Genomic DNA, 23157 nt, shown 5'->3' on the forward strand with positions numbered 1-23157 from the left:
TGGAAGAGCCGGTATTTTGTGGAAGAGCCACACTCAAGGGGCCAAAGAGCCACATGTGGCTCACGAGCCATGGTTTGCCGAGCCGCAGTTTGCCGACCACTGGTAGGAGAACTGCCACGACTTAAAGCCAAAATCTGCCTAAAATCACAAAAGTTTCATACGGGAGGAAACATAAAATAGTTTTCAAGATGAGCTAAGGAATAAAATATGCTCTTTAAAAAAATAAACTTCCATTTACTATGCATTTTTATGATTCTGCTGCCTTTAAAGATCTCTAGCAGGCTGCCCTCATTCCAGAACAAGGGTCAGAGCTTTTGGGGAGGGCGGGGGGCAGAGGGCATCTGGAAGCTCCAATCCCGCCAGAACCCAATGCTCCTTTTGTCCTCTGCATCGAGCGCTTCCTTTCCCCAAAAGGAACAAAACTGCCCCATGAGCTGCATTGTCTTTCTAACTCAAAGTCCCATCCCAGCTCGTGTGTCTCACCTGCCCCAGATCCAAGGTGACGTTGACCTGGTTGTACCGCGTGCCTGAGGAGAGGGGGGGGCTTTGCCACCAGCGCTCCGACCCGTCGATGGCGTTGGTGACTGGATGGGCTTTCCTGGGGTCCTGGGAGTTGCAGTAGTCGCAGAACTGCCCCTGGAAAAGGACAAAACAACACAAAAACAGCTCATTCTTATGGGCAAGTAACTCTGTCTTGTCAATGTTCTAGAAAGATAGCTAAAATGAAAATGAGATGCCCTCTGGTGAAGTCACCGCGATGCATTCACTCTTACACCACCTCCCTGTGCACCTGTGTCAAGTGTCTCAGGTACAGACTCTGTTTAGCTTCCGCCTTCTACAGCCTGTGCTTCCCATCCTGTCTGACACTCAAGAAGAGCCTGTTGTACTTGGGATGCAAAGACCTTTTCCTCCAGCAAATCCTCTCACTGTTTATGCTCTACTTTGTGCAAGTTCTGTGTCTGGCACTGGGCACAGTCTCAGTGGAAGTGTTAAGTACAATCGTCCCCCCTTATCTGTGGGGGACACACTCCAAGACCTCCAGTGGATGCCTGAAACACAGCCTCCTATACGCCCTATGATAAAGTTTAATTTATAAATTAGGCACAGTAAGCAGTTGACAACATCCCATATAATAAAAGCCTAATATGCAAATCGACCGAACTATGGAACGACTGGTGGAACGACCAGTTGCTATGACGTGCACTGACCACCTGGGGGCAGACGCTCAATGCAGGAGCTGCCCCCAGCCCACAGGCCCCAGGCCAGCCAAGGTGGGTGCCAGCAGGGGCCCCCTGATTGCCCTACCGGTTGCCCCACAGATCAGCCCTGATCACCAGCCAGGCCTAGGGACCCTACCCATGCATGAATTTCATGCACCGGGCCGCTAGTTAACTAATAATAAAATAGAGCAATTTTAACAATACACTGTAAGAAAATTGTAAACTTTATTAGGAAAAATCTAAATACATTAAGGAGAAACCAAGATGGCGGCAGAGGTAAACACCAGAAATTGCTGCCTCGCACAACCACTTCAAAAATACAACTAAAAGACAAAACAGACATCATCCAGAACCACAGGAAGGCTGGCCGAGTGGAAATTCTACAACTAGAAGGAAAGAGAAAAGCATACTGAGATTCAGAGGAGGTGCGGTGTGGAAGTAAAGTGCAGAGGTATGGAGGCACACGTGGAAAGGGCTGGCAACTGAGGACGTGGCTGTCTTTTTCAATCGGGAGGGAGACACAAGTCCCCGACTGCTCTGAACTCCAGTTCCGGGCGAGTCTCTGGGGACCCAGACTCATACAGGAGAAACTGGACTGTCTGGCATCAGGCAGAACTTGAAGGCGGCTTTCTCGCAGAGATGCTTGCAGCGATTACTGTGGAACAGTGAGACCCGGGCCTCTCAGGGCAGGGCTGAGGATCAGCCATAGCAGTTTGTTCCACCCTGTTGATTCCCTGAGACCCTGCCCCACCCAAGCCGTGAGCAGAGGCTTTTGCACATGAATGCCCTGGCCCTTTGCAATCTGAAAATTACCTAACTAACTGCAGCTGGGTCAGAGAGACCCAGAATATCCAAAAGAAGGCCCAAGGCCCCACAGCAGCTTGCATTGCTTCACAGCTGGGCCTCATCTGGGCACCTCCAAACCCCAAGCAAGGAAGAGGAATCTGAAGATCTCTCCATAGCTCCTGCTGGGTAGCCTCAGGCAGAGGCTAAATTAGCACCTCCTTAGAGATCCAAGAGCCAGTGTACCCAGTGGTCAGAGTGGGACCATCCAGATTACAACTCCTCAGATCCATAAGGGACACACTCAGGGGGCAGACTCAGTGAGCACCAAAGCCCCACTGAAGCAAGTCTTGCCCCAGAAGGATGTCTCCAGCACAGAAGTTCTCCCACCGCAGACACAGCTGATTCTCACAGCCAGTTGGCCTGGAGGTCAATTTCTCCCAGTGATACCTACAACAATCAAGGCATAACTACAACAAGACTGTGCACACAGCCCACAAATGGGGTGTACCGAGAGTGTCCACCTCAGGTAATTGGGGAGGCTGAGCCACTGGGCCCTATAGGACACCTAGCACACAAAGCCACTCTATCAACACAGGGAAGCAGCCAAAATGTGGAGACAAAGAAATAGGTCACAAATGACAGAAATGGAGGAAAACAAACTACTGGATATAGAGTTCAAAACCACGGTTATAAGGTTTTTCAAGAATTTTCTAGAAAACGCCGATAAATTTAGTGAGACCCTCGAGGATATGAAAAAGGACCAACTAGAAATTAAGCATACACTGACTGAAATAAAGAATAATATACAGAGATCCAACAGCAAACTAGAGGATCGCAAAAATGAAGTCAAAGATTTGAAATACGAAGAAGCAAAAAACACCCAACCGGAAAAGCAAAAAGGAAAAAGAATCCAAAAATATGAAGATAGTGTAAGGAGCCTCTGGGACAACTTCAAGCGTACCAACATCCGAATTATAGGGGTGCCAGAAGAAGAGAGAGAGCAAGATATTGAAAACCTATTTGAAGAAATAATGACAGAAAACATCACATCGATGTTTCTCTCTCTCTCCCTCCCTCTTTCTAAAATCAATAAACATATCCCCAGGTCAGGACTAAAAATATATACATATTTAAGAAATATATCCCACACTCCTACAAATCAATAAGAGAAGTATAAACAGTTCAACAGAAAAATGAGCAAAAGTAGGAATAGGCATTTTACAGAAGAGGAAATACATGTCAATAAACATCTGAAGAGAGATTAACCAGGTAAGTTGTATGTACATATGCACAGCCATGGACACAGACAATAGTGTGGTGAAGGCCTGGTGGGGGGAGGGCGGGAAGGAAGAGGGAGTGGGTTCAGGTTGGAGGGGCGTCGGTGAGGAATAAAAGGGGACATCTGTAACACTTTCAACAAAACTAAATTTTAAAAAATATATGAAATAAGCATTTGAAGAAATGTTCACAATCACAATCTTTAGTGATCAGGGAGACCACAGCGCTATTCTGTTTTCCACCCATTCAATAGGATCAGATTTTAAGTTTGAGAATAACAAGTATTGGAAAGGATGTGGTAGGAATATGAATTGGTATGAAGACTTTGGAAAATGTTTTGGCATTACCTCCTAAAGTCAAAAATTCACATTTCCTATGATCCAGAAATTCTACTCTCAAGCTCATAACCCAAAATCTGATGGCATCATGCTCATGAATATTCATAGCAGTCCTGCACACAAGAGCAAAATCCTGGGACTAACCTAATTTTCCAGCCACAGGAATGTGACTACATCAACAGTAGTATATGCACACAATGAGTGAGTATAGGAACAACAGTGAGTAAGTGAACATACACAACAACACGGACAATATGGGTGAATGCTAGCCTTATAACATGAGTTTATAAAGCATGATATATACTTTTTATAAAGTTAAGAGCACTTACTTTTTTGTAATATATAGAGATGTAATAAAAACTTTATAAAAAGTAAAGCAAAGGAAAAAATAACAAAGGATTCAGGATGATGGTTACCCCAGGTTACGGGAAACGGAGATGGGAGTTGGGAAACCATATAGTTAGGCATACGTTATTATCAAGGCCCTGGTTTGGGTTTTGGTAGCGAGTTCATAAATGTTTGTTATACTATTTTAAATCCATCCACCTGCATGTATATTAAAGCAGACCATGCAAGGACCGATGATGAAAGCATGTCATAACTGAGGGTCATGCATAGTCTATAATCCAACGCTGCACCTGAGGTCCAGTATTTTTAAATAATATAAATAAACAAAAGCAGGACCAACACTGATAGAAATCAGCGACGAGGGAGACAGACAGAGAGCAAGGAGGCTCTGTGCGCAGTTATTCATCCATCCACACAGCAAACCTGTGCTGATCATACTCCCTGCCAGACGCTACGCCAGACAAAGATGAGAAACGGAAAGATAAGCAGGACAAGGAGCCACGCTCGGAACTGTGTTACGGCTAATGTTAGCCCAGTCACATGGGAAACAGCCAGTGTAATAAAAGGGGCTAAAAGGGACGTGGGCAGGACTGTGCAAATAAACAACTAAAAAGGGTTGTGTTCCAAGGATGGAGGCCCCAGAGGACAAGCCGATGTTCGCCCAGAGGCCACGGAGCGACCTACACTTTTTCAGAAGGATGAGAAAAAACAGTCTCTCCTAGTTGCCAACATTTTTGATGATTCTCCTTAACTAAAAGCCTCACATATATAATACTTTGCAACTAAATTCACAATATAAACATTATCTTATTCTAGACACTAGAGGTTGTATGGCACTACTCCCTAACCTAAGCTCTTTCTTTCATCTAAATATTCAAAATATGTTTTTATTGATTTCAGAGAAAGGAAGGGGGAGAGAGGGAGATAGAAACATCAATGATGAGAGAGAATCATTGATCGGCTGCCTCCTCCACGCCCCCCACTGGGGATCGAGCCCCCAATCCGGGTATGTGCCCAGACTGGGAATCAAACCGTGACCTCCTGGTTCATAGGTCGCACCAGCTGGGCCGTAAGTTCTCTTTTATTGTTTGAACATGCATTCTTTTACTCAACTTTTCAAACTGCCTACAGTGAGGAGGACACTGCACTGAAAGGGGGGAAGAAACACTCAAAGAGTGTCCACCGCCCCTCAGTGTAGAGAAGAGAAATGACTCAAACATCACAGAGAGGCATTGGGACCGAGAGAGCAGGAGGGTGGGAGCCAGGGGTGGCCTCCACGCTTCGCTTGGCTCAATCTTCTGAATTACACTCCGGGGTTTATATTCAAAACTTAAAGATGAAGAAGTGAAGACAGAGAGGTGAAGTGCCTCCAGCGCCCCGTCAGCACGGGCGGGAGCCAGGGCCCGTTTCCTCACTGGAGAGGGAATCTGACTTTTCAAAGGAAAGTGTTTGTCTTCAATGATTGGTACCTAAACTTTCATTGCCAGGTCTTGGCCAATGTCCACAAACACAGAACAGCTCTTAGAAAAGCTTTTTTTTTTTTAAAGGGTCATTCATCCTGAAATGGCTGTGGTCATTTGCTTGGAGTCTCAAAATAACTCTTATCATTATTCATTGTTAGAAATGTATCAATGGGCATAGTAAGAATCTGAGAGTTCCCGGTCCTCGCCCAAGATTTCCACATCACTTCTCGAAGGAAAAGGCCTGTGGAAGTTAACAAATGGCTGTGGCTCACAATAGTTCTATACACTGCACCTCAATGAAGCAGTTTCCTGTTTACGGCCACTAGTCCAAGTGACACAGGCACACAGCGGAGGCTGCTCTGTGGCAAGCACTCCCACCCTTAGCCACAACTCCTGTGTGCCTGCTTCTCTGTCAATATCGCCAGGTCAGATACACATGCCTATGCCATGTCAAAGTGTAACTAAGGAACATACAAGAGATGTTGAGCCCGGCCGATGTGATTCAGTGGTTGAGCGTTGACCTATAAACCAGGAGGTCATGGTTCAATTCCCGCTCAGGGCACATGTCCAGGTTGCAGCCCAATTCCCAGTGTGGGGCCTGCAAAGGCAGCCGACCAATGACTCTCTCATCATTGATATTTCTATCTCTCTCTCCTCCCTTCCTCTCTGAAATCAGTAAAAACATATTTAAAAAAGATGTTGCACTGTAATGCACAAAATCGAGATCATATGTTTGGCAGATAAGTGCATTTCATTCCGTGTGAGTCTAGTGTGTGTGCCAACCTGAACCAAGCGCAGGGTTGTGTTTTAGACACACCTCCACTTCCTCACAGCCTTTCCCGGCACCTGCACACCACCATCCTTTACTCAGTGCTTCCTGAGCACCTGCCCACGCTGTCCCAGGCTTTGTCCTAAGCTTTGGGGCTACAGCTGCGACCAGACAGTGAGAATCCCTGAATCAAAGAGCAATCAAACAGCAAAAACTTGATGTCTGAGCGTTCACGGGTACAGAGAGTCTTATTTCATGAACATTAAGTCCAGAGAAAGCAGTGGATATTTTTCACTCAACAAACAACATTCAGACTTTCAAAACACGCTGCCTGTTGACACGTGCTACCGTTTAAGTATCAGCATTGTTATTATAGAATCAGGGCTGTAAACTTGGGTTTTATTCTAAGATGTGACTTTATTCATTTTTTACTTTTTCTTTTTTTTTTTCAAAATCCTTCTGACCTGAGCTTCCTCAAACTGATTGTCAAACTGCAGTGGGAAGGCCAGGGAGGGTTGGGGGGCAGGAGGGAGGGGGGTAAGAGATCAACCGAAGGACTTGTATGCATGCATATAAGCATAACCAATGGACATAAGACACTGGGGGGTAAGGGAGGCCAGGGGATTGTCAAGGGCGGGGGGGAAAAAAAGGACACATATGTAATACCCTTTGTAATACTTTTAGCAATAAAAAAAAAATCCTTCTGACCTAAAATTCTAAACCCTGGCTGGTCTCAAAGACGTATTTTTAGAAAGCTCAAAGAAACAGAACTATTTCCGTTAACTCTGCCCATTTCCCACAGAGCTGTGCATGAGCAGCCCCTAACCACCATTATTCAGGCACTACCAGTGGAGTAATCGTCGTCCCTCGCCCCTTCCCCATCCATCGCATGGCCCACACCCCTCACGTCTCTGAAAGGCAGGTGCACGAGCAGCTGCCCACACGGGGCTACCCCAGAGTCTCATAGCCTGGACTCTGGAGCTCGGCTTCCCCTCTGGTCTCTGACACACTTCTTACGTGAGAACCTCCCACACCAACAATCAGGGCCTCTTCCCCAGCCTCCAGGATGAGAGAGGAAAGCACTAGCAGCAGAGCTTTGGTTCCCCTCCCATTTTCAGGGAAGCACAAGACAATACCAGGTGGCCCTTTTTTCCTGCAGGCTACACCCTGGCCTAGAAACGTGTCCCTTCTTACTCCGTCTAGGATGGGAACCCAGGCCAATGCCCTATTCTGGGAATGCCATCAACAGCAGGAAACGTGGCTTTTCTGGACCTTCAAAACAGAAGTTTCCAACTGTGAACACAACAGAAAGACGAGCTGGGGAAAATGAGGGACGGCCGTTCCTAGGCAAATCTGGGGAAGAGGAGCTGGTTGAAAATCCTTTGATTCCTTCCTTCTCCTGGCATCTCCTCTCCCCGAATCAGACTAGTTCTCTCCAAAGTTGGGTGTGCCAGGCAATCCAGTGGGAGCAAGAAGGGAATATTGACATCTCTTTATACTTATTTTACTTAAAAATAAGAGATATACTTTTACGAATATTTAATATACAGATTGCTTAGGGATCTTCACTCAGTCCACAAGCCTACCAAGGAGTTCCCATTAAAATGTCAACTGAGTTCTCAATAGAAGCACTTCAGGACAGAAGGGAGTGGCATGAAGGATTCGAAGTAATGAAAAGCAAGGGCTTAAACCCAAGACTATTATATCCAGTGAGGCTATCATTTAAAATTTAAGGTGAGTCCTAGCTGGTTTAGCTCAGTGGGTAGAGCATCGGCCTGTGGACTGAAGGGTCCCAGGTTTGATTCCAGTCAAAGGCACATGCCTGGGTTGCAGGCTTGATCCCCAGTAGGGGGTGTGCAGGAGGCAGCAGATCAATGATTCTCTCTCTCGTCATTGATGTTTCTCTCTCTCTCTTCCTCTTCTTTCCTCTCTGAAATCAATAAAAAAATATTTTTAAAAGGATAAAATAAAATAAAATTTAAGGTGAAATAAAAAGCTTCCCAGACCAAAAAAAAGGACATTACCACCAAACCAGCAATGCAAGAAACGCTAAAGGGACTGCTTTAACAAGAAGAAGAAGAGGAGAGGGGATCATAGGCACAAAGAAAATAAAAATGGGAATAAATAAATACCTATCAATAATAACCTTAAATGAAGGTGGATTAAATGGTCCAATCAAAAGGTGACATAGTGAGACTGAATGGATAAGAAAACATGACCCATACATAAGCTGTCTACAAGAGACCCACCTCAGAATAAAAGATACACACAGACTGAGAGTGAAGAGATGGAAAAATCTGTTCCATGCAAATGGAAAGGGAAAAAAAGCTGGGGTAGCAATACTCATACCAGACAAAATAGACTTCAAAACAAAGGCCATAACAAGAGACAAAGAAGGCCACTTCATAATACTAAATGGAATGATTCAACAAGAAAATATAACCTTGTAAACATATATGCACCCAATATAGGAGCACCGTTTAAATAAAAAAACTCTTGACGGATTTTAAGGGAGAGATTAACAGCAATGCAGTTACATTAGGGGAATTCAACAACCCACTGACATCACTGGATGGATCTTCCAGACAAAAAATTAACAAGGAAACAGAGGCCTTAAGTGACACATTAGATCAGATGGCTCTAACCGCTATTTACAGAACATTTCACCCCAAAGCAACAGAATATACATTCTTCTCAAGTGCACATGGAACGTTCTCAAAGAGAGACCACATGTTAGGGCACAAAACAAGTTCATACAAATTCAAGAAGATTGATATCATACCAAGCATCTTCTTGGATCACAATGACATGAAGTTAGAAATCAACTACAATTAAAAAAAACACACTCGAATACATGGAGGCTCTATAGCATGGTATTAAACAATGAATGGGTTACAGTGAAATCAAGCAAGAAATTAAACATCCTGGAAACAAATGAAAATGAACACAAAATCACCAAAACCTGAGACATGGTGAAAGCAGTCCTGAGAGGGAAATTCATAACACTACAGGCCTACTTCAAGAAACAAGAAAAAGTACAAATAAACTATCTAACCCTAAAACTAAATGAATTAGAAAGAGAACAGCAAAAAAAGCCCAGAGGAAGTAGAAGGAAGGAAATAATAAAGATCAGAGCAGAAATAGATGACATGGAGACTAAAAAACAGTACAAAAGATCAATAAATCCAAGAGTTGGTTCTTTGAAGAGATAAACAAGATTGATGAACTCCTAGCCAGACTCATGAAGAAACAAAGAGAGGACCCAAATACATATCAGTACTGGCACAGGAACAGGCATATAGACCAATGGATCAGAACAGAGACCCCAGAAATTGACCCACACCATATGGTCAATGAAAGAGGTAATATAACAACGGACACAACAGAAACACAAAGGATTGTAAGAAAATACTATGGACAACTAAATGCCAACAAACTGGACAACCTGGGTGAAGTGGACAAATTCCTAGAAACATACAATCTTCCAAAACTCAATGAGAAAGAATCAGAAAACCTGAGTACGCCAATAACAGCCAATGAAATTGAAGCAGTCACTTAAAAATGTCCAGCAAACCAAAGTCCTGGACCAGATGGAGTTATAGGAGAATTTTACCAAACATTCCAAGAACTAACACCTATCCTCCTCAAACTATTCCAAAAAACTCAAGAGGAAGGAATACTTCCAAGCTCTTTCTATTAAGCCAGCATTATCTTAATCCCAAAACCAGATAAAGACACTACAAAGAAAGAAAACTATAGGCCAATATTCCTGATGAACATAGATGCTAAAATCCTCAACAAAATATTAGCAAATCGGATCCAGCAATATATTAAAGAGATCATACACCATGATCAAGTGGGATTTATTCCAGGGATGCAAGGCTGGTATAATATCCACAAATTAATAAATGTGACACATCACATAAACAAATTGAAAGATAAAAAAAAAAAAAAAAGCCCACAGGATCATATCAATAGATGCAGAAAAAGAATTCAACAAAATCCAGCACACTTTTTTGATAAAACCTCTCAATAAAGTGGGACTAGAGGGATCATACTTCAACATAATAAAGGCCATTTATGACAAACCTACAGCCAACATAATAGTAACGGGCAAAAACTAAAAACATTTCCCCTAAGAACAGGTACAAGACAGGGATGTCCACTTTCACCAATCTTAATCAACACTAGAGGCCCAGTGCACAAATTTGTGCACAGGTGGTGTCCAGCCAGCCTGGCCCCAATCAGGGCGGATTGGGGCCAGGCCTGTCAGGAGGAGGAGATGGTGGGAGGTTTGTCGGCCTGCCATGATTGGGGTCGGATTGGGGCCTGATCAGAGCCAGGCTGGCTGGAGGGAGGGACTGCAGGTAATTGGCCAGCAGGAGTCAATCAGGGGTCAGAGGCATGGGGGAGGGGCCATGGGTGGTTGGCCGGCCAGCCCTGCCCATGATCGGAGTGGGGAGGCTGATGGGGATGGAGCTGGCTGAGGGGAGGGGCTGTGGGCCTATTGGGGTGGTGGGGGCCCATTGGGGAGGGACCAACGGGGGAGGAGCCGCAGGAGGTTGGCTGGCCAGCCCTGCCCCGATTGGGGTGGGAAAGGCCAATCAGGGGTCGGGCGGCTGGGGGGAAGGGCCAAGGGAGGTTGGCCAGCTGGCCCTGCCCCCTGATCAAGCCGGTTCACTGGCCGCAGTGGGTGTCATAGCAACTGGTCATTCTGGTTGTTACAGCATTCCAGTCACTGCCTTTTTATATATATAGATAGTTCTGGAAGTCCTAGCCACATCTATAAGAAAAAGAGCTAAAAGGTATCCAAATTGGAAAGGAGGAAGTAAAACTGTCATTATTTGCAGATGGTGTGATATTGTACACAGAAAACCCTAAAGACTCCACTGGGATACTACTAGACTTAAATGAATTTGACAAGGTAGCAGGATACAAGGTAGCAGGATACAAAACCAACATCCAGAAATCAATGGCATTCTTTATACACCAATAATGAATTCTCAGAAAGAGAAACTGTTTTTAATTTTTTGAGGAAATAGTTTCTCTAATATTCCAAGAAAAATGATTTTAAATATAATAATGTTACATGCAATAAGCATTAATATTTCAAGAAAAAAAGATTTTAAATATAATAATACTAGTGCCCCTGTGCATGGATTAGTGCACATTGAAAGGAAATTATTAGAAGGTGGCCAGTGGGGCAGGACTGTGCGAGACAGGCCAGACACGCCCTGGAGCCAACCTCCCGCAGTCCCATTATTATATTTAAAATCGTTTTTCTTAAAATATTAATGTTTATTGCATGTAAATGGTTAATTATTTTGTATCTACAATCTGGTAATAGATTTAGTTTGTATATTGTAAAAAAAAAAAAGAGAAACTAAAAAAGCAATTCCATTCACCATTGCAACAAAAAAATAAGATACCTAGGAATAAACTTAACCAAGAAGGTAAAAGACCTGTACTTGAAAAACTATAGGACACTGAAAAAAGAAATAGTGGAAGATACAAACACATGGAAATGTATACCATGTTCATAGATTGGAAGAAGTAACATCATTAAAATGTCTATGCTACCCAAAGCAATCTATAGATTCAATTAAATCCCTATTAAAATACCAAAGGTATACTTCACAGAGCTAGAACAAATATTTTAAAAGTTTATGTGGAACCATAAAGAGACCCCGAATAGCTGTAGCAATCTCGAGAAAGAAGAATGGAGTAGGAGGGATCACAACACCAGATATCAAACTATACTACAAAGCCATTGTAACCAAAACAGCCTGGTACTGGCACAGGAACAGGCATATAAACCAATGGATCAGAACAGAGACCCCAGAAATTGACCCACACCATTACGGTCAATTAACACACTGCGAACGGATTACAAGAATTCTTGCTTCATATTACACAGTGTTTTACAAAGTATCATACTTTAAAAAGATATTAGCTTGTAAGAACATGTAATAAATAACTTCAAAATGCAATGGGTATTTAATTTTAAAGTGTGCCTTTAACATTTATGTAAAACATTTTTTGTACTCATTCAATAGAAACTTATCTGGCCATGGGTAAAGCTAGCAATAAAACTACTGGTCCGAAATGTGTTAATATTTGACAAAGGAGGCAAGAAATACAATGGAGACATCAGTCTCTTCAACAAATGGTGCTGGGAAAACTAGACAGACACATGCAAAAAGATGAAACTAGACCACCAACTTATACCATATACAAGAATAAACTCAAAATAGATAAAAGACTTAAACATAAGGTACCTATATATACATACTAGAGGCCCAGTGCACGAAATTCGTGCACTTGGAGGGGGGGAGTCCCTCAGCCCGGCCTGCACCCTCTTGCAGTCCAGGAGCCCTCGGGGGATGTCCGACTGACGGCTTAAGCCTTCATCTCCAGCAGTGAGCCCGGCTTCTGGCTGAGTGGCGCTCCCCCTTTACACTGTTTTCCACTGTGGCTGCACCAATCTGCATTCCCTCCTGCAGTGAACTAGGGTTCCCTTTTCTCCACATCCTCACCAGCACTTGTTGTTTGTTGATTTTTTGATGATAGCCATTCTGACAGGTGCGAGGTGGTATCTCATTGTGGTTTTAATTTGCATTTCTCTGGTGATTAGTGACCATAGTTCACTGCAGGAGGGAATGCAGATTGGTGCAGCCACAGTGGAAAACAGTGTAAAGGGGGAGCGCCACTCAGCCAGAAGCCGGGCTCACTGCTGGAGATGAAGGCTTAAGTGGCGCTCCCCCTGTGGGAGCGCACTGACTACCAGGCTGCCCCCTGGTAGTCAGTGCGTATCATAGCAACCGGTCATTCTGCCATTTGGTCGATTTGCATATTAGCCTTTTATTATATAGGATAAGCCTAAGCAACTGTTAGGACTGACCGGAATGACAAGAATGACCGGTCGCTATGACATGCACTGACCACCAGGGGGCAGATGCTCAATGCAGGAGCTGCCCCCTGGTGGTCAGTGCGTTCCCACAGTAGGAGTGCTGCTCAGCCAGAAGCCGGGCTCACAGCTACCAAGTGCAGCTGTGGCAGCAGGAGTGGCAGGTGCAGCGGGGCCAGGATGAGCAGCAGCGGAGCTGTGCCCGGCCCTGGCTGGGGCTCCTCCCAGGCCGCCTGCCACTTCAGCACTGCTACATCCCTCAGGGGGATGTCGGACTGCCGGTTTCAGCCAGGCTGAGGGACCCCACCTATGCACAAATCCGTGCACCAGGCCTCTAGTGAAACTATAAAAATCTTAGAGGAGAGCATATGCAATAAAATCTCATACATCTCATGTAGCAATATTTTATGGATACATCTCCTAAGGCAAAGGAAATTAAAGAGAAAATTAAGAAATGGGACTATATCAAAATAAAAGGCTTCTGCACAGCAAAAGAAACCACCATCAAAATGAAAATAGAGCCCACTGCATGGGAGAACATATTTGCTAATGCTACATCTGATAAAGGGTTAATATCCAAAGTATATACAAGTACAACTCAACTAAAGGAAGACAAACAATCCAATTTAAAAAATGGGCAGAAGACCTGAATAGACATTTCTCCAAAGAGGACATACAAATGGCCAAGAGACATATGAAAAAATGCTCAAAGTCACTAATCACCAGAGAAATGCAAATTAAAACCACAATGAGATACCACCTCACACCTGTCAGAATGGCTATCATCAAAAAATCAACAAACAACAAGTGCTGGTGAGGATGTGGAGAAGAGGGAACCCTAGTTCACTGCAGGAGGGAATGCAGATTGGTGCAGCCACAGTGGAAAACAGTGTAAAGTTTCCTCAAAAAATTAAAAATGGAACTTCCATTTGACCCAGTGATCCCACTTCTGGTAATATATCCTAAAAATCTTAAAACTCCAATCAGAAGCAATGTATGCACCCCTGTTCATAGCAGCATTATTTACAATAGCTAAGATTTGGAAGCAGCCCACGTGCCCATCAGTAGACGAGTGTATAAAAGGGCTGTGGGACATTTACACAGGGAATACTATGCAGCTGTAAAAAAAGAGGGATCTTTGGGACAGCACGGATGGACCTGGAAAATATGCTAAGTGAAATAAGCCAGTCAGAGAAAGACACATATCACATGGTCTCACTTATTTGTGGAATCTAATGAGTAGAATGAATCGACCAACAAAGTAAGACCTGAAGCAGGGAGGCATGGAGCAGACCAACCTGCCTGGGTGTGGGGTTGGGGGGTGAGAAGAGATAAACTGAGGAACTTATAGGCATAGTCCATTGGCACGGGCAATAGGGTATGAAGATCTGGGCGGGGGGTGGGGGGCGGTTAGGGGCTGGGAGGATTGGGTAAAGGAGGGAAAAAGAGGAGATATCTATAATACTAGCAACAATGAAGTTTATTAAAATAAATCAATCAATAAAGAGATGCACCGGGGAGCAAATTAACATCACAATTTGATCAGCAATGATTTGAAAAGCCAAGACAAGACGTGCTGCAGTGTAAATAAACCCCATTTGTAATGACAAAAAAGAAGGGGGAAATGCATGCCTTGGAAAGAGCAGTTTTGGAAAATAGATGTTTGGAGATGCTTCATTTGTTTTTGTTATAAAAGTACAGAACCGTTGCTCTGAAAGTTCCCATAGTTGCACATTTTGAAAACAGGGAATCAGAAATTTTTAACATAGTCTAATATTTTCCAAAAGAGGACTTGCACGCGTTTTGAATCTATTGTCTGAAACATTAAGGCACAACACCTTCCTACCAGGAAGTCCTGAATGCCATGTAAAAGCAGACATTTACTGGCCATGTTTCTACTTTACAACATTTTAAGTAATTGAAGCATGGGGCAGAAATAGGAGTCCCACGACACAGTGGCCTCAGCCAGCCTGAGGCCTGGGCAGCCACACAGGGCCCCTCTCGGAAAGTCCTCCCGATACTTCCATGTTCTGTCGCCACCTCCAACTCCTTCAGGATTTTGACCCAGGGACTCCCCGTTTTCCTGGTGCCTTGGCCTTGTTTGGTTCTGGGAGCTCAGTCAATGCAGTTCTTCCATTTGAATCTACATATTTTTCCAGGTACCTTTTCAGCGGTGACAATTACTGAAGTCAAGTATCAAAATAAAACAACTGTGAATCGTATCATAAATGCTCAACTAAACTAGTCATAAATAATTACACCTACGATGACTTCTGTATATTTGTATATGTATAAATAGGTATACACAACCACAAATATTTAAAGAAAGCAAAATTATTTTGATCTTTGAGTCAATAAAATGAAAAGCATTTTCGTCCTCATTCTTTTTCTTTTCAATTTCTGTTTCTGCATGTTTTAAGGACACATAGTACATAATAAAGTAATACATGCATATAATTTATAAACAAACACACACGTATTGGCCTGCATGTTCAACAACTTGTCATTTATACAAGTGCCCCGTCAAAGAGCTTCTAAAACTCTCAGTGACCATCTTTCGCTTTGGGACACAAGCTCCAAAGTTACTCCCACGTCCCTGCTCCTCAGCCACTTTCCAGGGATCGCGGTCAGTGTGAGTGGCTGTGGGAGTCCCCACAGGAGCGGCGCGTTTCTGAGCCTGCGCCCCCGACCCAGCTCCCCCTGACCCAGCCCCCCCCCTCCCTGACCCAGCTCCCCCCTGACCCAGCTCCCCCCTGACCCAGCTCCCCCCGACCCAGCTCCCCCCCCACCCAGCTCCCCCCCCCACCCAGCTCCCCCCCTGACCCAGCTCCCCCACCCCCCGCCCCCGACCCAGCTCCCCCCGGACCCAGCTCCCCCCCCCCCCCCGACCCAGCTCCAGCGCTGCCACGAGTCTCCCGTGGACGGACGTGCCCCACGTGCAGGTGCTGTCAGCACCGCTCACTCCATCGTTCACACCTGCGTTCGCGGAGCGTCCCCGGGACTCGGCGCCCGGTGCGCCCGTTTGTCCCGGTGACTCCGGCGGGCGCCCCTCGGGCGGGGGGTGAAGCCTCTCCTCGCTGACATCGGAGGAACCACTGGCCTAAACGCTGTTAAAATTCACCCAGAAGCTCCTTCTCCTCCGAATAAGGGGAGCGGGGGGGGGGGGGGGGGGATGGGGGGGCATGGGGGGGGCAGCGCCTGGAAGGAGACGCGCCAGTGGAGCCGGGAGCTGCCTGGGGGGGACCGACCACACTCCCCGCACCCCCGGCAGCTCCGGGCCGGCTCCCCGCTCGCCCCAACCTGGGCGGCTTCTCCCGCGCTGGCCAGGGCGACGCTCCCCGGGGTCCCGCGCGGACACCGCGCCCGCCGCCCGGCCGCCTTCGCCCCTCGCGGCCGCCCCGCCCCGCCCGCCCGGCCTCACCTGGATGGGGTGGCCCCTGCCCGGCGCCGCGGGCCCCCCGACCAGCTGGCAGTAGAGCTGGGGCCGCGGCTCCCCGCAGGTGGCGGAGGCCCAGACCCGCGCCGCCCCCGCCAGGTTGAAGTAGGGCGGGTGCAGGCTGCGCGGGGCCGCCGGGGGCTCCGGGGCGGAGGCGCACAGCGCGGGCAGCAGCAGCAGCAGCCGGACCGGCGGCGGGACCCCGCCCGGAGCCATCCCGCCCGCACGGCCTCGTCCCGGACGCCCGCCCGCGAGGGGCTCGGTGGGGACCCGCGGCGGGGGCGGCTCCTCCCCGGGGGTCGGCGGAGGCGGGGGCGGGCCCGCGGACCAGGAACTGCCGGCGCCTCCGGAGCGCGGAGCGCGGGGCGCAGCGACCTCGCGGGCGGGCGGGCGGCGGGGAGGGCGGAGGCGTGCCCGGCCCGCTCCCGGCGGCTCCCGCTCGGCCGGCCGCTCCCACTTCCCGGGCGGGCGGCGCAGTCAGATCTGCCTTCGCCCGGGACACGCGCGGCCTCGGCCCCGCCAGCCCCGCACCTTCGGACGGAGGGGGCGGGCGGGGAACTCGGGTGGCCCCGCGGAGGAAGGCGCCCCTCGTGCAGAATCACTTCACGGGAGTCGGGGCTCCAGACCGGCCTCGGCTGCCCAGAGCCCCGTGGATTCTCAGACACGTCCTCACCGACACCCACGGCCCCGCAGCCACGTGGTTGCAGACATCCTGTGCCCCGGGGTCGCCGACATCCGGGCCCGCAGCCACGTGGTCGCCGACATCCGGGCCCGCAGCCTCGTGGTCGCCGACATCCGGGGCCCCGCAGCCTCGTGGTCGCCGACATCCGGGGCCCCGCAGCCTCCTGGTCGCCGACATCCGGGCCCGCAGCCTCGTGTTCACTGACATCCGGGGCCCCGCAGCCTCGTGGTCGCCGACATCCGGGCCCACAGCCACGCACTGAGTCTGGGAGCAAAGGGGACTCTGAGCGGCAGGAAGAACACGTTTGAGAGACAGCCAGGCCCGCCAGCGGCCCGGTGGTTGGGCGGCCGCCTACGAACCCGGAGGTCAGGGTCAGGGCACAGGCCAGGGTGGGCTCCATCCCCAGAGGGGGCGCGCAGGAGGCAGGACCCATGATTCTCTCTCGTCATTGATGTCTCTCTCCCTCTCCCTTCCTCTCTGAAGTCAATAAGAACATATTAAAAAGAAAATAAAAGGGAGGGAGAGAGACGGCCAAGAGTGGAGGTTTGTTTGCCCAGCTGGAGAGGGACCCAGAGATGCGCCATCTGCTAGTTTTACAGGTGAGCTGCGCTGTTGCCGAACCGCTGGCGCCGTGGACCGCCCTGGGCACAGGCGCTCCTGGGCCGAGGGTCGGTCTGGGGCGCAGGCCCCTGGGCAGGGAGGGGGCCTCGCTGTCGGCCTGAGGGACAGAAGCGCCCAGGAAGAAGGAGGGAGCGAGCACAAGGAGGAGCCTGAGGATGGAGGCATTGACTCCTGGAGAGCAGCATGGGCACCTCAGAAACCACAACTGAACAAACGCACCATAAACGAGGGAGGAGGGAACTTCCACTAAAAGACAGGATTCGTGACTTTCATATATAAACTGCTTTTACCGAACAATTAGGAAAAGCTGAGCACTCGTGGGAAGACACCTTACACAATTCAAAGAAAACAAATGTGTTAAGCCAATGTCACCCCAACAAATTTAATTTAAAAAAAGAAAAGAAACACATGAAAAACATTTGAGCTTCCTGAAAATTGAAATGCAAGCAAAGCACCAATGAGACTCATCTGTCACCTTTCGAACAAGCAAACGGGTGTTTAAATGACGCTGCAAGTTGAAGAGAATTCAGGGGACGCAGTGTCACACGCTTCACAGAAGGAAAAAAACCTGTCACCTTCCAGGAAGCAGATGTGTGCAGTGCTTGGCCATGACTCCCGTGGGCATAGGTTTTGCCCTAACAATTCCGCTGTAGAGATTTATATACAGGAAATAATTCAGGAAGTTTGCAAAGCTCTAATGGCAAGTACTTACCAGAGCTTACCGCCCATTAATAAAGAGGTAGTTAAGTAAATGGTGGTATATGACACAGTGAAATATTACGAGGCCACACCATATGCAGAAATGAACCCACAGTGTATTAAAGACCTAAATGTAATCACTAGCACCTCTTAGATAAAAACGTAGGAGGTAAATCTTTCTGCCTGTGAAACAAGCAATGGTTTCTTAAATATGAAATTGAAGGCACACAAAACAAAAGAAAAAATAAATTGAATATCATCAAATTTTAAAACTTTCGTGTTTCAAAGAACACCATCAAAAAAGGTGAAATGACAACCCAAAGAATGGGAGAAAATATTTGCAAGTCACACTCTAAGAGTCTCAAATCCAGAATAAAGAACTCTGTAACTCAACCATTTCAAAAATTAATTAAATGATGGAAAAGGGATTTTAATAGACACCAGAGGCCTGGTACACAAATTTGTGCACCAGTGAGGTCCCTCAGCCTGGCCTTCGGGATAGGACCAAAACCAGCTCTCCGACATCCCCCGAGGGGTCCCAGATTGCGAGAGGGCACAGGCCAGGCTGAGGGACACCACTGGTGCACAATTGGGGCTGGAGAGGGACACAGGAGGTTGGCCAGCCGGGGAGGGACCACGGGGGGGTGGCTTCAGGGTGTGTTTGGCCCGTCTAGCTCAGTCCTGACCGGCTGGACCCCAGCAGCAAGCTAACCTAACAGTAGGAACATCTGCTCCCTGGTGGTCAGTGCATGTCATAGCGAGTGGTTGAGTGGCCTTAGCATATCATTAGCATATTACACTTTGATTGGTTGAACAGACAACCAGACGACTGGACACTTAGCATATTAGGCTTTTATTATATAGGGTTTCTTCAAAGAATATGTGAAAGTGGCCAATAAGCACATAGAAAGACATCGTTAGACATCAGGGAAACGCAAATCAAAACCACAGTGAGATGTCACCTCACACCCATTTTAGGATGGCTATAATAAAAAAAATTAAAAAACAGATAATAAGTGTTGGCAATGATGTGGAGAAATTGGAACCCTTATATGTTGCTGGTGGAAATGAACATGTTGCAGACACTTTGGAAAACACTTCAACAACTCCTCAAAAATTAAAATATAACGTTACCATGTGACGCAGCAATTCCAATCCTAAATATATATTCAAGAGAGTTAAACCCATGGCCACACAAGTACTTGCCCATGGATGTTCCTAGCAGCATTCATAATAGCCCCCAAGTGAAAACAACCCAGAGTTCACCAACTGATGAATGGACAAATGAACTGTGGTACACCTCTGCAATGGAGCATCACTCAGCCACGAGATAAATGGAGTTCTGATACCGTCTGCACCACCGAGGAGCCTTGAAGAGTTTCTCTAGGGAGGAAGCCAGACACAAACGGCTGCATTATAGTACAGGGAGTCACTGCCAAGGGGGATGGGGTTTCCTTCGGGAATGATGGAAATGTGCTGGCTCAGACAGTGGGGATGGCTGTACCACTCTGTGAATAGCATACTGAAAACCACTGAGTCATGCACTTTGAATTTATGGTATGTGAATCCTATCTTCATTCAGCTGTTACTAAATTTTGGAGAACTGAAATATATATTAAATATAAAAAGTATATATGGATGTGTGCATGAGTGCACCATACATGCACATACAGTGAGAGAGAGAGAGAGAGAGAGAGAGAGAGAGAAGACTGAGAGAGAGAGAGAGGACTGAGATTTTGAAAGCTGTCTAGGATGTTCATGAGTGGATAGATGGGATGGAGAGAGGAGGATTTTGTTTATTTTCTTCTTTCTGCCTGTCTATATATTTTTAGCTTTTCCAGTAGTGAAATACATTGCTCTGCCCTAAATAGGGACTCATATTTTAATCAATCAAGGGAATGAACACCCAGCACTACCTGGAACAGTCCTGCCGCGGTACCATGGTCCTATCTAACGTGAGAGAAGAAGACTGAGAGAAAGCGAGAAAGATAGATTTATGTATATTTTTATAAAGTACTTCCGGACAAAGGAGTATTTGAGGGGAAATATTCAACAAACGGCTAAGATTCCAAAGTTACATTATTAATATGCAAAGTGAAAGCAAAGCCGAAAGGGAAGAAGCTGTCCTCCGCCCACATCAGCCCATCGCCCGGAGATGTTCTGATCCCAGCATTCCCAGAAGCAGAACCGACCACCTGCGGTTCAAACCAAGGCTCCTTCCTCGTAGCACTTCCTATTCTGCTGTCAAAGGCAGCCAGTAACAGCATGGCATGCAAGTGCACTGCCTTGTAAATGATGACATCACTCCTCGATATGTTTATTACATGCCACAGTCAGAAGGTATGGAACATCGCTGACTTCGCACTGTCATTGCAGCTTAGAAATAACTTAGTGATGTCACGTGCGATAAGTGTGTTTGCCCACTGAGAACAGCTTTGAAGATGATCAAATAGAAGCTAAATAGCTAAAGTTAATATTTGCCAGTAACGTTATCTCTCTAAAGATTGTGTATCCAAAGCAAACACCCTGAGCACCTGCCATCCACAGTCCTAGCTATCAGAGATGTCAGGAGAATAATGCTACTTGGGGAGGGGAGAGAGGTTTGAATGAAGGAAGGGATGAGAAAGTACTTTTAAACACTAAAGCAGCAAATATAAGGCACACTGGCATTTTAAAGGCAAGATGAGGCTGCTGTGTTTTGTGAGGTCTTTAAAAAAATATTTTTATTGATTTTGAGAGGGGGAGAGAGAGAGAGAGAGAGAGAGAGAGAGAGAGAAACATCAATGATGAGAGAGAATCACTGATCGGCTGCCTCCTACAGGCCCCCACCAGGGATGGAGCCCACAACCCAGGCCATGTGCCTGACCTGGAATTGAACCTTGAACTCCCGGGTCACAGGTTGACGCTCAACCACTGAGCCACACCAGCCAGGCAAGGGGCTGCTGTGCTTGAATGAGGAAAGATGACGCTTGAAGAAATTAAATAGCTTGCCCCTGTTTTAAGAAAAATAGGAATAATAGGGACCCTCAGTTCATGCTCCTGGAACGACCCCAGGAGGACAGACAGAAACGCTGCCCTGGTGAGGCCCTGTGAGGTGTGAAAGCTGAGGAGTCCCCAGCACAAGGCAGCTATGGGTTTGCTGAGCTCTGGAGGCGAGGGGTGTGACACATGCATAGTTGGGAATAAACAAACCCCAAACTAACACCAGGGAATTGGGCCTTGGCTGGCCTCCCGATACCTCAGAAGTGATTCATGCATAGCGACATCCTTCAGATTTCAAGGGGGAGTCTGAAGGACTGAGTTGAAAAGGGTTTCCCCAGAGGTCAGACCCTCGACTGCGTGGGTGACAAACTCACTGTGTCCTTGTTGCAGGGGCATCAATCAAACTCGGAAGGTTCCTTTCACACGGCGTTTGGACTCACATACTCATGGCTTCTGCTCATGAAGTCAAAGCCTAGGTTTCATCTTCCTCCTTCCTTCCTCCCCCTCTCCAACAGGGCGGCCTTTTCCCTGTCCTCCCACGTCCTCCTGGGAATATGAGCTGGCACCATAAATTCCGGGTCCTGCTTATTCTTCTTAGAACTGTATTGTTCAAGGCAACAACTCACCACGGGCTGTTGCTACGCAGGCTGTGGTTTTCCTCTTTTATCATCACTCACGGAGAAAACAATGACAATGACATCCTTCGAGGCCAATAGCAGCATGTGGGCCACCAACAGCCATGAAGAGAACACAAACAACATGGAAAAATAAGAGAAGGTTCTAGTTCTGGTCAGGCCACACCCTGGTCAGGCCACACCCTGATCAGGCCTCCCCTAAAAACCCAGAGGGAACGAGGGAGTGAGGGACGTTCGATGGTCCACCTGGTTAGCTCTGCTGAGAAGTCGAGAGCATCTTTCAGAACCAACCTTCTAACATGCACTTTCATATGCTTTTTACATAGATAGATAGATAGATAGATAGATAGATATATTTTTACATGTATTTTTATTGATTTCAGAGAGGAAGGGACAGGGAGAGAGAGATAGAAACATCAATGATGAGAGAGAATCACTGATTGGCTGCCTCCTGCACACCCCCACCCCTGGAGATCGAGCCCACAACCTAGGCATGTGCCCCTGACCGGATTCGAACTTGGGGCCCTTCAGTTGCAGGCCAACACTCTATCCACGAAGCCAAACCAGCTAGGGCTTTATGCTTTTATTAGAGGCCCAGTGCATGAACTCATGCACCGGTGGGGTCCCTCGGCCTAGCCTGTGGGGATTAGTAGACCTCCACGCTCCCACAGCCCGGCCTTACCTGCCAGCTCACTGGGCTCCAGCCCGCTGTCCACATTGATCCCGCACGGCGTGAAGTCGTGCACGAAGCAGCAGGCGGTCAGGGAGGAGCCCGAGCCCAGGCTGGGCGCTGCACCGCTCCGCTCATCCCGGCCTGCTGCGCCTGCCACCACTGCAGCTGGGGCGCACAGGGGGAGTGTCCACGGGAGAGACTCACACAGCAGCCCTGTGCTCGCCAGCCCTGAGCCCGGCGTCTGGCCCCCGTCTGTCAGCTGAGCGGCGCTCCGGCTGTGGGAGTGCACTGACCATCAAGGGGCAGCTCCTGCATTGAGC

At 47.4% G+C, this 23157-nt stretch overlaps 1 protein-coding gene across 1 annotated transcript in view; it reads right to left on the minus strand.

The window, feature by feature from the left end:
* Positions 1 to 16761, minus strand: part of LOC139013524 (laminin subunit alpha-3-like) — a 59364-nt gene extending 42603 nt beyond the window's left edge. Inside the window, exons 1-2 of the mRNA XM_070419523.1 lie at positions 16531 to 16761; positions 484 to 636 (exon numbers count right to left, since the gene is read on the minus strand). Coding sequence (XP_070275624.1) covers positions 484 to 636; positions 16531 to 16761 — 384 coding nt within the window. The remainder of the gene's footprint in view (positions 1 to 483; positions 637 to 16530) is intronic.
* Between the last annotated feature and the right edge of the window lie 6396 nt (positions 16762 to 23157).

The sequence above is a fragment of the Myotis yumanensis genome, unplaced genomic scaffold (assembly GCF_028538775.1).
Source record: "Myotis yumanensis isolate MYYU_CA2020_CCGP unplaced genomic scaffold, mMyoYum1.0.hap1 SCAF_7, whole genome shotgun sequence".
In the NCBI taxonomy this organism is placed as follows: Eukaryota; Metazoa; Chordata; class Mammalia; order Chiroptera; family Vespertilionidae; genus Myotis; species Myotis yumanensis.